The sequence below is a fragment of the Danio rerio genome, chromosome 2 (genome assembly GCF_052040795.2).
Source record: "Danio rerio strain M-AB ecotype USA chromosome 2, GRCz13ab, whole genome shotgun sequence".
Taxonomy (NCBI): domain Eukaryota; kingdom Metazoa; phylum Chordata; class Actinopteri; order Cypriniformes; family Danionidae; genus Danio; species Danio rerio.
This window is the reverse complement of record NC_141022.1, coordinates 1246531-1263267: the sequence shown is the minus strand read 5'-3', so window position 1 is coordinate 1263267 and position 16737 is coordinate 1246531. Positions and strand designations below refer to the sequence as shown.

At 35.8% G+C, this 16737-nt stretch overlaps 1 protein-coding gene across 1 annotated transcript; it reads left to right on the top strand.

Moving 5' to 3' along the window:
- Positions 1 to 5620: 5620 nt before the first annotated feature.
- On the top strand, positions 5621 to 16403 carry ftr93 (finTRIM family, member 93). Its single transcript, XM_087240273.2, has 8 exons — positions 5621 to 5829; positions 5943 to 6009; positions 8592 to 8944; positions 10869 to 10964; positions 12451 to 12684; positions 14287 to 14455; positions 14557 to 14622; positions 15518 to 16403. Exons 1-8 carry the CDS (start codon positions 5680 to 5682, stop codon positions 16069 to 16071), a joined length of 1689 nt encoding a protein of 562 aa, XP_087096399.1. The 5' UTR covers positions 5621 to 5679; the 3' UTR covers positions 16072 to 16403.
- The last annotated feature ends 334 nt before the right edge of the window (positions 16404 to 16737 follow it).

The following is a 16737-nucleotide window of genomic DNA, read 5'->3' as shown; positions in this document are numbered from 1 at the left end:
CATTTTACCGATCTTTGCAAAATTAAGAATATTGCCTCAACAACAGAAACTTAACTTATGAAATATTTTATCCAGCAGCATTTAGTTTTCATTTACATAGGAAATGGTATGCGTCCTTGTACTTACTATAGTAATTGCAATACACAGTTATTCAACTAACCCGCATTCTAACTTTAAAAGTGAGCTACCTATTTATTATTACTCAGTATATATAGTTACACTGTGGCAAGGACCAATAAAGTTCAACCAAACGATACACATCCTAATAATACGTTCTTCGTGAGAAAATAAACTCGTTTATTGTCTATTAACGCAACGAATAAAACAACGAGAAGCTAATTAATTAATTAATTGGAAACTTGTAACTCGATCGGAAGAGTATGCACACATTAAACACACATACAAAAGGCAATAAACAATGTAATGTCAATTTAAAACGGTCAAAGCCTCAGTGTAAACAACACGCTAGAATCCGAATCCCGTTAATTCGGCGACAATCCGCTAAAAGCAAGGATCATTTTGAAGCTGAATTTGAGGATTATGGTAATAATTAACGAGCACACACTGAATCTAGAGAGTTAAAAAGCGTGTCGAGGTTAAATCTCAGATTAACCCTAGTTGCACATTTTTGCTCTATGCTTATACTGCTTAAAATTCAATGTTTAACGCGGTGCGATGTCGCCATCTACTGCTAATTCAAACATTGTGCCATGCTGATAAGTCAAATGTAAATTGATGCAAAATGATGGACACACTCTCAAATATAATTCAGTGGCTCGCAGTTGCAAATAACCTCAATAAAATCCCTGAAGTAGCCAATAAATGATTTACTATTAAAAATGCTGTTGCACACAGTTGATTTAAGTTGGGACAAAATAAAGGCCCTCAGTTACTTATTAGTTTTTACACATGTAAGTAGATTAAGCATAAAATCAAGTTTCTTCACTAAAAAATCCCCTCAAGAATTGTGTTGATTCGGTTCATTCTAAATAAGTATTTTAAGCAAACAGCAAACATGTTTTTTGAGTGGTTTATAATTAAAACAAGCTTATTTCAATGATGTTCCACAAATATTATTAATTACAACAAAATCACAGAAAAATAATTATATTAAAAGTAAAATAAGAAATTAATTTTTGTATTATACTCTGTAAAAAATGTTGGGTGCCACACAATTGACTTGTGCTGGAGCAACATGAAGTAATTAGGCTAACTTAATAATCTTTACAAATTTAAGTGGACTGAACATAAAACAATTAAGTTGAACTTAAGTTGCCTAAAAAAACTTAAGAATTTGGTTATTTCAGTTCATCTTAAATGAGTAGTTTGAACAAAAAGCAAACTCATGTTATAGTGTAAACTAGTACGTCTAACGTGAATTTTCTTAAACTAAAATTAAAAGTTATATTTTTGCTTTTTTAGTGAACTTTTTAAACTAAAATTAAACAAAAGTGTATATGCAAATTGTATAGTCTTATGTATATTTATGACATAACCATACTCAGGCTAAATAACACTTGTTCAAACTATTTAATTTGTGTTGGGACAACTTGAATGAATTGTGTGGAACCTGCATTTTTTTTACAGTGCAGTGTAAATACATTTTATTTTCCCCATTTTTAGGAGAAGAAAAAAAATGAAAAGATTTAATTTATTGTCAGGCCTAACCTTCAGTAATTTGTTCGTAGAGTCTAAAACGTAGCCCATGCGTTTAAAATGTTAATTAATATAATCATGATTTTCATTCTTAATATACTTGAAAGATAAAAGTGGATTTGTTTTATTTAGCAAACTTAAATTGCCAGGTTATATAAATCCTAAAAAAATCATATTTACAGTGAAAGACACTTGCCAAAAAGTGCATTGAAAATCATTATATTTTTCTTCCACAAAACTTTGCGTTATTGATTATTCCTTATATCTTAAAACGACCCAGGCTGATATTACAATTTTACTGATATTACCGAATTACAAACCTGTTACATATGAAGCCGCATATGTATTATCTCTGCACTCTAAAAATGCTGCGGTGTCGTTACCCAAAAAGTCAAATATGTATAACAAAACAAATGCATTACGTTTAATTTAACACTAAGGTTGGGTTTTATATTTGACTAAACACTGGGATAAACAATCCAGTATTTAAGAGTGTAACATCTGTTTGGCCGAAAAATGCAGCACAAATTATAATTCATTAATGTCTAAATTTAATCAGTGACGTGTGAATAGATATTAATAAACAATGGAGCTAATAAAGAATATTTTAGGCTTTCCTGCATTTTTAAATGGTAATGTGTAAAGCGCTAAAGACATGACGCACCTGAGGATGGTAATAAACAATATTTGCTTTGTTTGAACATTAAAATACTGTCAATAAGGCAGACAGTCGACATGGAGAATCGTAACACGATGTAATTAAATAAGACATGTTTAAATAATGTGAGGACTTTTGAGTTTCTTGCTGGTTTCATGTCGTGTGTGTGTGTGAGACCACCCACATACAATAGCCTACTATAGTAATGTAGAGTAAATATAGTGCAACGCAATAACTATAGTAATAAACAAATTACCCAATACTATAGTTTTATTATACAAATATTATGCTACAATACACAATTGTACTGTAGTAAAACGAAATTATATTACAGCATGTATTACAATTTTTCAGTTCACTATAGATGATTTCCTGGAGCATTCAATAACAAAGTGCTATAAATACAGTATAACACACTTGAGCTGGTCCAAAACACTGCAGTATTTATTATAAACCACTACAACGTTAATCCGATGGTCGACACGTCTTAAAACACAGACTTTCAGGACAAAGACTTTTCACAGGCAGGAAAAGCGTGCAGATTTACAGAAGAAGTTTATGTAATGCGCACATCCAGGATTCATGCGCGTTTTGTTGGTTCAATCTCGCGTCTGAGAGGATTTCTCTGAATAGCCGAAGTCTTTTATTAAACACAGTGTAGTCTAATAAACAACATGTCATTTCGCAAATATTTTACTTTAAGAAATAACACAAGTTATTTGATTGTGTGCGATCTATTGTCATAACCTAATATCAGCATGCGAGAAAAACGGCTCTTAAATCAGCTTATAGAGTGTGAAGTGCAGAAAAGCCTTCAATGGTGTACATTACTTGTACATTATAGTTATGAAAGGTGGCACGGTGGCGCAGTGGGTAGCAAAATCGCCTCAAAGCAAGAAGATCACTGGTTCGAGTCAGTTGTCGTTTCTGTGTGGAGTTTGTATGTTCTCCCCGTGGGTTTCCTCCCGCGGTTTCCAAACACATACAGGTGCATTGAAGCTAAATTAGTAAATGCAAGAGTGTGGGGGTGTTTGCCAGTGTTGGGTTGCGGCTGGAAGGGCATCATCGGCGTAAAACATATGCTGGATAAATTTGTGGTTCATTCCGCTGTGGAGACCCCTGATTAACAAAGGGACTAAGCCGAAAAGAAAATGCATGACTTATAGTTATTAGTTGTTCTCTCCGTGGATTCACCCCCAAAAAGAAAATCCTCAATTATTAACACTTACTAGCCCAAGACACAAGTGTCTTTCTTATATTGAGCGCAAAGCATTGCCAAAAATGCAGGGTTGTTGTCGTAACCCTACGTTGGGTCAAATATAGCCAAACTCTAGATTCAATTACATTTAAATTGCGCCCTTTTACCCAGTGGTTGGGTTTGACCATATTTGTCTAAACATTGGGTCACGAAAACCCAGCATTCGGAGAGTGTATAGCCAAAATATACTATTATTAAAGTCAATTGCTGTTTTATATTTGTTTGTTTTTTCAATATTGTGTTAAACTGCAGAGAGAAACTCATGAATCATTAGAGTAGCCTAAATGAGGATTTGCATTGGATGAACTAAAACACTCAGTTAAAGTTGGGTTAAAAATACACCAACATAACGCAACTATAGCACCTTCCCAAGTATGGGTTATTTTAATTAAATATAAAATTTGCATTGGCTTATATAATTGAACCCAATGAAGGTTAAAAATAACCCAACAAAGCAGCAAATATTTGAACTCAAAGTGCACAGAGAGAGCAATCAGGCAAGTAGCCTACATCTAAAATACAATTAGTTTATATGTTCTTAAAATTACACTTAGCCGCGTCATGACACGCTGTATATTACACTGTGTTCAATAAAAACCTTTGGTCATTGAAAGAAATCCTCACACACGAGATGGAATCAACAAAACACGCACGAGTCATCAAGCACCATGTGCGCATTATTTAAGCATCTTATTTAAATCTGCAGGCCTTTCATGTTAAAAGTCTTTATGTCCTTAAAGTCATTGTTTCATGTCGATAATGGTTTTAACGGTGAGGTCGGACTGATCATTTTTAATGTTTTTGATTGATTGGCGCTGTGCTGAATCTGCAGTCTGACACCGCCATCTAGCGGCCACACTGGGAACTGATTTACAGTAGATGTGAACACCACTCTATGGTAAAAGAGACAGCATAAAACTAACTTTAAGGAACAATTAATTAAGTTATACATTAATTAGTTAATTAAAATAATTAAATAAAATAAATATAATAATAATAATAATAATAATAATAATAATAATAATAATAATAAAATAAAATTTCCCAGAGATGGGTTGCGGCTGGAAGGGCATCCGCTGCGTAAAAACGTCCTGGATAAGTTGACGGTTCATTCCGCTGTGGCGACCCCGGAATAATAAAGGGACTAATCCGACAAGAAAATGAATAAATGAATGAAATAAAATAAATAATAATGTGTAAGGTCGGACGTCACGGTCCCCCCAAGTCCAAACGCATGCACTATATAGGTGAATTGGCTAAGCTAAATTTTTCTTAGTGTGTGTGTGTGAGAATGAGAGTGTATGGATGTGTCCCATCCATTGATTCACTGCTCTCGCAGCGCCCTCCAGTGCTCAAAACAATCACTTCTCGATTGCTCTGAGAATTAACTAGGTCTTTGATCAATTTTGGACACCAATTATTTAACAGCATGCTTACATTTATTAATATTAATACAGGTTAAGTTTCAGATTATTGCACATACTTAACAATGAATAACTAATAATGCATTAAACTATTGTTAATAATAATAATAATAATAATAATAATAATAATAATAATAATAATAATAAATGAGGTCATTGCTTTAACACATTTGATGTTTTGGGTTGACTCATCTAATGTACAGTAGTTTAGTGTTCTCGCAGCGCCCTCTAGTGTTGAAAATAGTCACTGCTTGATTGCTCTGGGGATTTTGCCCATGTTTTCAATAGTATCTGAATGCAGCCTTTATGATACAGATCAAAGTGAAGTATTTCTCACTATTAAAAGGCTGCGTCCCCATATTGTTTTGACGTCCTTTAGTTCAATCCCCTCCAAACCTGTAATTCCCACCCTGATAGGTTCTTCTCTTTCCTTTTACTTTTTAGTGAGTGTGTAGGCAACAATTATATGTACTTCTTCTTGTTGTCTCCCGAAGCTTCTGCTTTGGTTTGGAATATAAATAATCACATTTCGCTCCCAGTGCGAGGCTGACCCCTAGTGGACATGTGTACTATCAGCATCTAAACACACACGCCTATTTCCCAAGACCAGGAAACACGTAATGGGAAGGAAACTGAAACCTGACTCTCTGTAACTTACATTGAGAAGAAGCTCCTTCGGTACAATGGCAGAAGCCGGCGTTTCAGTGGATCAGTTCAGCTGTCCGGTGTGTCTGGATGTGATGAAGGATCCAGTGACCATCCCGTGTGGACACAGCTACTGCATGAGCTGCATTACTGACTGCTGGAACCAGGAGGAGCTGAAGAACACTGAGGTAAAGTTCGCACATTAATTTATTTTTTAATAGTGACATAATAATAGTAATAATAGTAATAATAATAATAATAATAATAATAATAATAATAAACCAACTTTACCTCAATGCAGAAGATCTACAGCTGCCCTCAGTGCAGACACACCTTCAGCCCCAGACCTGCTTTATTCAAGAACATAGGTAAACAAAAAAATAAGTTTTTTTTTTTGCCAAAAATACATGTTAAACATTTATTGTAGTGGTGTTGTTCAGTGTTGGGTTACCGCTTTACAGGTGACGTGAGTTGTGTAATACCTTTCTATGTATTGCATTAGGCCTACTATTAAAAAATAAGCAAAAATATTTGAGTTACTTTAAGAAAATGTAATGAGAGTTACTTTTTATTTTGATTATTTACCTTAAAAATGGCTGAATTAAAATGAAGGTTGAATCCAGCACTGGATGAGGGAATGCAGGAAGAGACAGAAAGCAAGATGGCTTTGGCTTACATTTCTGCATTGCTGGAAGTATTCTTACTATTCTGACCACACGACGAAAAGGAAAAGGCGATTATAGTCTCACTGCACACTGATTTACTGCACTAATAAGACTAAAAGTACAAAAGCAGAGTTTGTAGAGCTCTAGGCTCATACATTGCATTGGGTATTTATGTTTATTATTGGTTGATAAGCACATAGGGCGAAGCAGTGGCGCAGTAGGTAGTGCTGTCGCCTCACAGCAAGAAGGTCTCTGGGTCGCTGGTTTGAGCCTCGGCTCAGTTGGCGTTTCTGTATGGAGTTTGCATGTTCTCCCTGTGTTCGCGTGGGTTTCCTCCGGGTGCTCTGGTTTCCAACAAAGTCCAAAGACATGCGGTACAGGTGAATTGGGTAGGCTAAATTGTCCGTAGTGTATGAGTGTTTGTGAATGTGTTTGTGAATGTTTCCTAGAGATGGGTTGCGGCTGGAAGGGCATCCTCTGCGTAAAAACGTGCTGGATAAGTTGGCAGTTCATTCCGCTGTGGCGACCCCAGATTAATAAAGGGACTAAGCCAACAAGAAAATGAATGTCGACGCATAAAGATTTTCTTAATGTTACATCCACTGTAAAAATATCTTGGCAGTTTTCCATATTTTATGATTCATGTTTGTATTATTTTTTTTTAATTTCTGCTTTTTTAATTGCATAATTGCAATGTTATGGAATCTTTATCGTTCTTTCATTAACTTTTAACCTTCAAAAGTGGTAAAACTGTGACTATTATTGTCATGTGTAATAGTTTAAAGCTATATTTTGTCCGGGTATGTGTTTGTCTATATACTATTTCTTATACATTATATTATTTCAAACTTCTAAAGTGTCAATAAAAGTCACTTCACAGTTTATATTTTGTTTCAGTGATTAGAGATTAACAGCACATAATGCAAATCACGACCCAAATAAACACAAAAAGTTTTGACCTTAAAATAGTGTTTAAATGTCGACGCCAATAGCCTAGTGGTTAGTGCGTCAACGCATAGCACTAAGGTGCTTACGGCGACCCTATTTTCATTCCTGGCTCAAGGTCCTTTACCGATCCTTCCCCTATCTCTGCTCCCCACACTTTCCTGTCTGTAAAATCTCCACTGTCCTATCCCAATATAGGTGAAAACCCCTAAAAAAAAAAAAAAAAAAAATATATATATATATATATATATATATATATATATATATATATATATATATATATATATATATATATATATATACATATATATAAAAATGGTGTTTAAAAAATATTTAATTTTATTTACTCTAGTTGAAATAAAACAAAAAAGACTTTCTCCAGAAGAACAAATATTATCAGACATACTGTAAAAATTTCCTTGCTCTGTTAAACATCATTTGGAAAATATTAAAAAAGAAGAGAAAGAAATTCAAAGGGGGTGAATAATTCACAAGGGGTGTCCAAACTTGGTCCTGGAGGGCTGGTGTCCTGCAGATATTAGCTTCAACTTGCCTCAACACACCTGCATGGATGTTTTTAGACTGCCTGGTTAAGCTGTGGTCACATTGGGCTTTTCCTCTCATAGACTTCCATTCATACGCACGCGAATGCGTCAGACCGGAAATGCAGGGTCATGCGTCAAGTTTTGCAGGTTGCTGCTGTGCAAAGTTCAAGCTTAGTGAACTCTGACCTGCAAAATCGCATCACTTGACTGCGTGAGACCAATTGAGAATCAAAACATGACCTCTCTAGACAGAAAGGTAAAACATGGAGCAATCGCTCGCTTCTTTAAATGTCTAATTATCTTGTTTAATCCCGCCCCTCTTTGCAGCGCCGTACAACAGAATTTCACGCACACTAACTCTAGTGTGACCATAGCTTAAGAGCTTGATTAGCTAGCCCCGGTGTGTCTGATTGGGGTTGGAACTAAACTTTGCAGGACACCGGCCCTCCAGGACAGAGTCTCGACACCCCTGCTGTACATCATATTATTTCAAACTTCAAATGTCAATTAAAGTCACTCTGTTAAACTGAGGAGTTGAATTTTCAACATCGAAAATAGACCGAGCAGAGATTAACATCCTAAAATGCACTGCACAACCACAGATAAACCCAAAACACCAGCGAATATAAAGAAAAGCAACTGCTCATAACAGATATTACTATACAGCATGTGAAGGCATTTCTTTCTTGGTTTGAAATTCAATATAATTATTATTTTTTTAAATGGTCTAAATTTTTTTGTAGAATATATATGTGTAAATACATTTTGAAACTTATATCTGATCTATATATTTAGTGTTTGCTGAGATGATGGAGAAGCTGCAGAAGACGAAAGTTTGTGCTGCTGCTGGAGCTGGAGACGTGCAGTGTGACGTGTGCAGAAAACACAGAGCTGTTCAGTCCTGTCTGGTGTGTCTGAACTCTTACTGCCAGACTCACTTTGAGCGCCATGAAGAGTTCCACCCCGGTAAACGGCACACAGTGATCGAAGCCACCGGGAAACTGCAGGACATGATCTGCAAAAAACACCACAAGCTTCTGGAGGTTTTCTGTCGCACTGATGAGATCTGCGTTTGCATGCTGTGCATGGTGGATGAACACAGAAATCACGACACTGTGTCCACTGCATTACAGAGGACGGAGAAAGAGGTACGAATGGGTGAAACAAAAACCTGACTTATTCACCTTCCAGAATTATGAGCCCCCCTGTATATTTTTCCCTAATTTCTGTTTAACGGAGAGAAGATTTTCAGTATCAGCACATTTCTGAACATAATAGTGTTAATAACTCATCTCTAATAACTTTTTTTATTTTATCTTTGCCATGATGACAGTAAACAATATTTGACTAGATATTCTTCAAGACACTAGTGTTCAGCTGAAAACTAGTGTCATGAAAACAAATATCTAGTTTGTTTTGTTCTTCAAAACTCATCTGAGATTTTTTGACATTGCAATAGTTCTTGTAGCTTAAACTTGCTTGGAAGCAGGATTAGATTGGGTCAGTTCAGGCAAAGATAATACTGAAAGTATGTACCAAATGCTGGTATGTTTACAGTAAATACAGAAAATAGTAAATATAAATGTTTTTAACTATATATATATATAGTAAATATATATATATATATATATATATATATATATATATATATATATATATATATATATATATATATATATATATATATATATATATATATATATATATATATTTTTTTTTTACTTTAAATATATATACTATATATATATTTACTTTATATATATATATATATTTACTTTATATATATATATATATATATATATATATATATATATATATATAAATATAAAGTATATATATATATATATATATATATATATATATATATATATATATATATATATATATATTTATATATATATATATATATATATATATATATATATATATAAATATATAAATTTAAATTATATATATATATATATATATATATTTATATATATATATATATAGTATATATATTTAAAGTAAAAAAAATATAAAGTAAAGTTTATATAAAAAAATATAAAGTATATATATAAATTTAAAGTATATATATATATATATATATATATATATATATATATATATATATATATATATATATATATATATATATATATAAAGATATAAAGTAAATATATATATATAGTATATATATTTAAAGTAAAAAAAAAATATATATATATATATATATATATATATATATATATAAAGTATATATATAAATTTAAAGTATATATATATATATATATATATATATATATATATATATATATATATATATATATATATATATATATATATATATATATAAAGTATATATATAAATTTAAAGTATATATATATATATATATATATATATATATATATATATATATATATATATATATATATAAAGTATATATATAAATTTAAAGTATATATATATATATATATATATATATATATATATATATATATATATATATATATATATATATATATATAAAGATATAAAGTATATATATATATATATATATATATATATATATATATATATATATATATATATATATATATATATATATATATATATATATATATATATATATAAGCAGGTGTGTTTAATTGGGTTAATTAGGGCTAAACTCTGCAGAACCCTCCAGAAACACTGAAGAAAACTGATAAGAAACAAAAAGAGGCAGCAGGGCTTATTTAAAATTACAGAAAACAAGTTACAGTATTTTACTCTTAAAAAGTGAGGTAAATAAACATTCTGCACAGTTTACAGTATATATATATATAAATAAACACTAGGCTATTAATTGACTTTAGCTGAGCTTTAAGAAGAATATTTATTCATTTGTTCATTCTCTTTTTGGATAGTCCTTTTATTAATCAGGGGTTGCCACAGCGGAATGAACCGCCAACTTATCCAGCATATGTATCAACATGGGGAGAACATGCAAAGTCCACATTGTGCTACCCACTGCACCACCGTGCAGCCCGGCAGCCGTGTAATAAAATAAATTCTGAATAATGCAGATTGTATAACTTTGTTTTTCTCAACAGACTGAGTTGAAAGAGCTGCAGGTGAAATGCCAACAGAGGATCCTGCAGAAACAGAAAGAGCAGCAGCAGCTGAGAGAAGCCGTGACATCTCATAAAGTGAGTCTGGAGGAGGACGGATTAACACATTTCCTACAGAACATACAGCTAAGCACAAAGTTATTCATACTGTGTCTGAATGTGTACACTGTCATCTGAGTCTGAAGTGGGCAAATTCAGGAGGGTTTAATAAATAATCTGATGGGCATTTGGGTTGAAGCTTTACAGACACATTCCAGAGACACCAATGAGTTATCTTGCATGTTGTGAAAGGGTTAAAATAGGAGCTCTTTAAATGCACCGAAATGCACTCACCGGCCACTTTATTAGGTACACCTTGCTAGTACCGGGTCAGAACCTCTTTTGCCTTAATCCTTGGTGGCAGAGATTCAACAAGCTACTGGAAATATTCCTCAGAGATTTTGCTCCATATTGTCATGATAGCATCACACAGTTGCTGCAGATTTGTCGGCTGCACATCCATGATGCCAATCTCCCGTTCCACCACATCCCAAAGCTGCTCTATTGGATTGAGTTCTGGTGACTGTGGAGGCCATTTGAGTACAGTGAACTCATCGTCATGTTCACCAGTCTGAGATGATTGAGCTTTATGACATGCTGCGTTATCCTGCTGGAAGTAGCCATCAGAAGATGGAGACACTGTGCTCATAAAGGAATGGACATGGTCAGCAGCAATACTCAGGTAGGCTGTGGCGTTGATGCTCAATTGGTACTAATGGACCCAAAGAAAATCTCCCCCACACCATTACACCACCACCACCAGCCTGAACCGCTGATACAAGGCAGGATGATCCATGCTTTCATGTTGCTGAGCCGAGCATCTGAATGTGTGAGCAGAAATGGAGACTCATCAGAGCAGCAACGTTTCTCCAATCTTCTATTGTCCAGTTTTGGTGAGTCTGTGTGAATTGTAGCCTCAGTTTCCTGTTCTTAGCTGACAGGAGCGGCACCCGGTGTGCTCTTCTGCTGCTGTAGCCCATCCGCCTCAAGGTTGGACGTGTTGTGTGTTCAGAGATGCTCTTCTGCAGAGCTCGGTTGTAACGAGTGCTTATTTGAGTTACTGTTGCCTTTCTATCAGCTGGAACCAGTCTGGCCATTCTCCTCTGACCTCCGGCATCAACAAGGCATTTGCGCCCACAGAACTGCCGCTCACTGGATATTTCCTCTTTGTCGGAGCATTCTCTGTAAACCCTAGAGATGGTTGTGCCTGAAAATCCCAGTAGATCAGCAGTTTCTGATATACTCAGAGCAGCCCGTCTGGCAGCAACAACCATGCCATGCTCAAAGTCTCTTAAATCCCCTTTCTTCCCCATTCTGATGCTCGCTCTGAACTGCAGCAGATCCTCTTGACCATGTCTACATGCCTAAATGCAGTGAGCTGCTGCCATGTGATTGGCTGATTAGAAATTTGCGTTAACAAGCAGTTGGACAGCTGTACCTAATAAAGTGGCCGGTGAGTGTACATTGTCTGCATTCATTGAGAAAGGGTTGTGTACTCATTTATTTTGTGTACTTTATATCGCAGCGCTCCGCCAATGCAGCGGTGCAGGACTGTCAGAGGATCTGCTCAGAGCTCGTCAGCTCCATCGAGAGAAGCTGCGCAGAGCTGAAAAAGCAGATCAGAGATCAGGAAAAGACGACAGTGCGTAAAGCTGAAGGAGTCTTGAAGAAACTGCAGGAGGAGATCGATGATCTGAGGAGGAGAGACGCAGAGATGAAGCAGCTCACAGAAACACAGGATAACATTCATTTCCTGCAGGTAACAGAAAGTGTTGTGTTTATTTTGCTTTAACAATTTATAGGGTTACAGATGTGGAGTTGAAGCAGCAACAGGAGTCTCCATAGACCGACAGAAGCATGACGCACACCTGACCAGCACTGACAACACACACACTGCTGTTTTACATCTGTCGCTACGCTCATGTATAGGCATTAGTAGCTCCGCCCACATCTGAAAAGAGCACAATCTCATTTGCATTTAAAGCGACAAGTCACCAAAGCACCACAATTAGGATCAAAGCCTGATGCTGTGTTCACACCAGACGCGGAACGCGCGCATAAATCGTGCTATCCGCGCGTAAATAACCGCGTGAACATTTGAGTTTACTCGCTTCATTCGCGTGTCAATATCACTTCAGAACAGACGCGGATTCGCATGATGGGCAGGGCTTCTGACTCTAGCTTCATAGCTTAATGGCTAACATGGATTTTATAAAGAAAATAACAGTGTTTATGTGCTTTATGAATGCTGAAAAACAGTGTCGATACGTTTAGGGTCGTGTCTGAGTCCACTACATCCTTTCAGAGGTGCAGCTGCTCTGTGAGCTCATAAACTCCTCCAGAAACTGAACCTGGATGACGGAGGCTTTCAGCGGTGCTTCTGACTGAGCCCAGCCCAGTTTGATGAACTGTTGTCGGTGAAGGCTGGAGGATTTCCCTCGGAACACTGACAACAGGTTCTACGTCACAATCACGCCCCCACAAGAGCAAGCTTCTGATTGGTTAACGCGGCGCGAATGTACGCTGAAGTTCAGATTTTCGAATTCGAGAGATTCGCGCGAAACGCTTGTTTAGCACGTCAAACGCACAAAACGCTCAATCCGCCCCGCGCCTTTTGCGTCATTCGCGCCGCGCCATTCGCGCATATCGCGCCGCAGGATGTCTATTCGCGCGTTTGCATTGGCTTAACATGTACATCACTCGCGCTTGATGCGCGTTTCGCGTCTGGTGTGAATGCAGCATGAAAGGGTCAGTTTCAGAGAGTTATACGATTATTTGTGTGGTATTTAGAGCAGAAACTTGACACACACACTCTAGAGACAGCAGAGACGCATTTTACACCTTGTGAAAATACACCTTAATTCTCTTTAAAGCATCTTTTCTGAGCTACTTCATAGGGAACCGCTGTTTTAATCAACTCAACAGGTGGAAAACAGAAGCGTTCTGCTGTTGGTTTGTGGACAGTCATGGCTGAGACAATTATAAGTCATTTTACACACATACATGTGATTTATATAGGTAACACTTTATTTTGATGGTCTGTTTGAGTATTAGTAGAGTGTCTGCTTAATATCAGCTGATTCTGCACCTTCAACAGATATTTAACTGACTATAAAAAACTTTTAAAGTACGTCAACGTACCCCAACCCCAACCTAACAGTCTACTTACTGTATAATCTAATGAGAATGAGTTGGCATGTAGATGCAATGTACCTTAAATTCAACAAGTGGACCATCAAAATAATGATAATAATATAATTATATTAATGATATATAATAATAATAATTATATATATTATATATATAATAATATTGATAATTTATATTCGATGATTGTGCTTATATTTGTGTGTGTCTGTAGAGTTTTCAGGCTTTGTCTGTTCTTCTTGGAGAATCTACAGACCACACAGCGCTGGAGATGACTGTCAGCGCTCATACGCCTTTTCATTACGTGAAAGAATCTCTTTCTGCCATGAGGGAGAAGCTCGATGACTTCTGCAGAAATGAATTGAAAACTATTTCTGACAGAGGTAAAATGTAGGATTTATTTGCTCTCAGAAATGAGACAGCATGATTCAGTGCAGTGCATATTAAGATCGTCTTTAACCAGCATGTCTTCTGGTCTCTTCAGTGAAATGTGTGGAGATCATTCCCTCACCCTCTCCTGAACCACAGAGCAGAGAGCAGTTCCTGCAGTGTAAGTTAATACATGACTAGGCCCACACAGAATCTGCAGCTTTTCAGCCCATCATTGAGTCTGTTTATTTACTTGTGTAAGTGTGTGTACATTTCTATCAATTCAGTTTTGAAATTAGCTTCAGCAATAATATTGACTAAAATAAAAACGTTCATATGAATTATTTCCAATACAGTTTGTAAAGTAATTAGTGGTGGGCTGTTATCGACGTTAATGAGCTGCGTTAACGTGAGACTCTTATTGCGCGCTAAAAAATATTGGCGTTAATCTATTCTCAGGCGGCGCAGTAGGTAGTGCTGTCACCTCACAGCAAGAAGGTCGCTTGTTCGAGCCTCGGCTCAGTTGGAGTTTCTGTGTGGAGTTTCTCCCAGTGTTGGTGTGGGTTTCCTCCGGGTGCTCCGGTTTCCCCCACAGTCCAAACACATGCGCTATAGGGGAATTGGGTTGGCTAAATTGACCATATGAGTGTGAATGAGTGTGTATGGAGGTTTCCCAGAGATGGGTTTTGAATGTTCTCCCCGTGTTGGCGTGGGTTTCCTCTGGGTGCTCCTGTTTGCAAACACATGCGCTATAGGGGAACTGATGAACTAAATTGGCCGTAGTGTGTGTGTGTGTGTTTGAATGATAGTGTATAGGTGTTGCAGCTGAAAGGGCATCTGCTGCATAAAACATATGCTGGATAAGTTGGCGGTTCATTCCGGTGTGGCGACCCCAGATTAATAAAGGGACTAAGCTGAAAAGAAAATGAATGAATGAATAAATATTTACAGCACACACACTGAAATTATGTTCAAACTAAGTTTTATTTTGGATGCGATGAATCGCAATAAATTATTGCCCAGCACTAGTTAGAACGTACATGACATCTGTAATGTTTGTTTGTTTGTTTTTCCAGACTCCTACCAGCTAAAACTGGATCTGAACTCAATATGTCGAGCGCTCGGTCTGTCTGAAGGAAACACTGAGATCTTTCAGGGTGACACGTGGTATGAATATCCTGATTATCCAGACAGATTTGACTACTGGGAGCAGGTGCTGTGTACAGAGAGTGTGTGTGGACGCTCCTACTGGGAGATTGAGCTGAGTGAAACTGGTTCTGTAGATATCGCTGTGTCATATAAGAACATACGCAGGAAGGGTGATTATAATAGGAGGGAGTGTTTATTTGGAAATAATGATCGTTCCTGGAGTCTGTGTTTCAACAGTTACCCTGACTTTTCCAGTTGCACATTCACTCACAACAGCATAGAGACTGAACTCCCTTTCATCCCAAAATCCCGTAAAATAGGAGTGTATGTGGATCACAGAGCGGGAACTCTGTCCTTCTACAGCGTCTCTGATAAAATGAGCCTCATCCACCGAGTCCGGACCACATTCACTCAGCCGCTCTATCCTGGATTTAGAGTTTTCTATGGGACGTGTATGAAACTGTGTGATTTATCAAAATAGAGGTATCTTAAAGGGGAACTGTTATGCAGAAATCTTGATGAATGATGAATTCTTGATTCATCCAAAAATGAAAATTCTGTCCTCATTTATTGTCCCTTTAGTTGTTCCCAAACACAAACACAGAAGATGCTTTAAAGAAAGACCGTTTGGGTGAGGATGTCAGTTTCCAGAAAAGAGAAGAGAAATTAGACTTTTCATAATTGATTTGGAGAAAGGTAGAGTTTAATTTAGAATTATTTGCCCTCCTGTTAAATCCTAATTCTTTTATATTTGTATTTTTCCCATTTTCTATTTAATAGAAAGAACACATTTCTAAACCTAATAGTCAATAGAATAAATAAATAAATAAATAAATAAATAAATAAATAAATAAATAAATAATATTGCTGTAGGGGGCTAATAATAATGACATTAAAAATATATAAAACAATTTAAAAACTGCTTTTATTCTAGCCGAAATAAAACAAACAAGACTTTCTCCAGAGGAACAATAATTGGAGGAAATATTGTGAAATTGTTTTAATCGGTTTATAAATAAAAAATTATTATTATTTTTTTTTAATAAAAGGAGGGTGAATAATTTAGACTTTAGACAACTGTACACTTAAAAAAAAAACTCCTGGTTGCCTTAAATTTTTAAGCTGAATCACATTAACCTATTGAGTC

Bases quoted from the DNA above. Each gene is read 5' to 3' on its own strand.
- ftr93 (XM_087240273.2), top strand. From the start codon at position 5,680: ATGGCAGAAGCCGGCGTTTCAGTGGATCAGTTCAGCTGTCCGGTGTGT. The intron at 10,965-12,450 runs GTGAGTCTGGAG...TTTATATCGCAG, and splicing joins AAGCCGTGACATCTCATAAA to CGCTCCGCCAATGCAGCGGT. The intron at 12,685-14,286 runs GTAACAGAAAGT...GTGTGTCTGTAG, and splicing joins ATAACATTCATTTCCTGCAG to AGTTTTCAGGCTTTGTCTGT.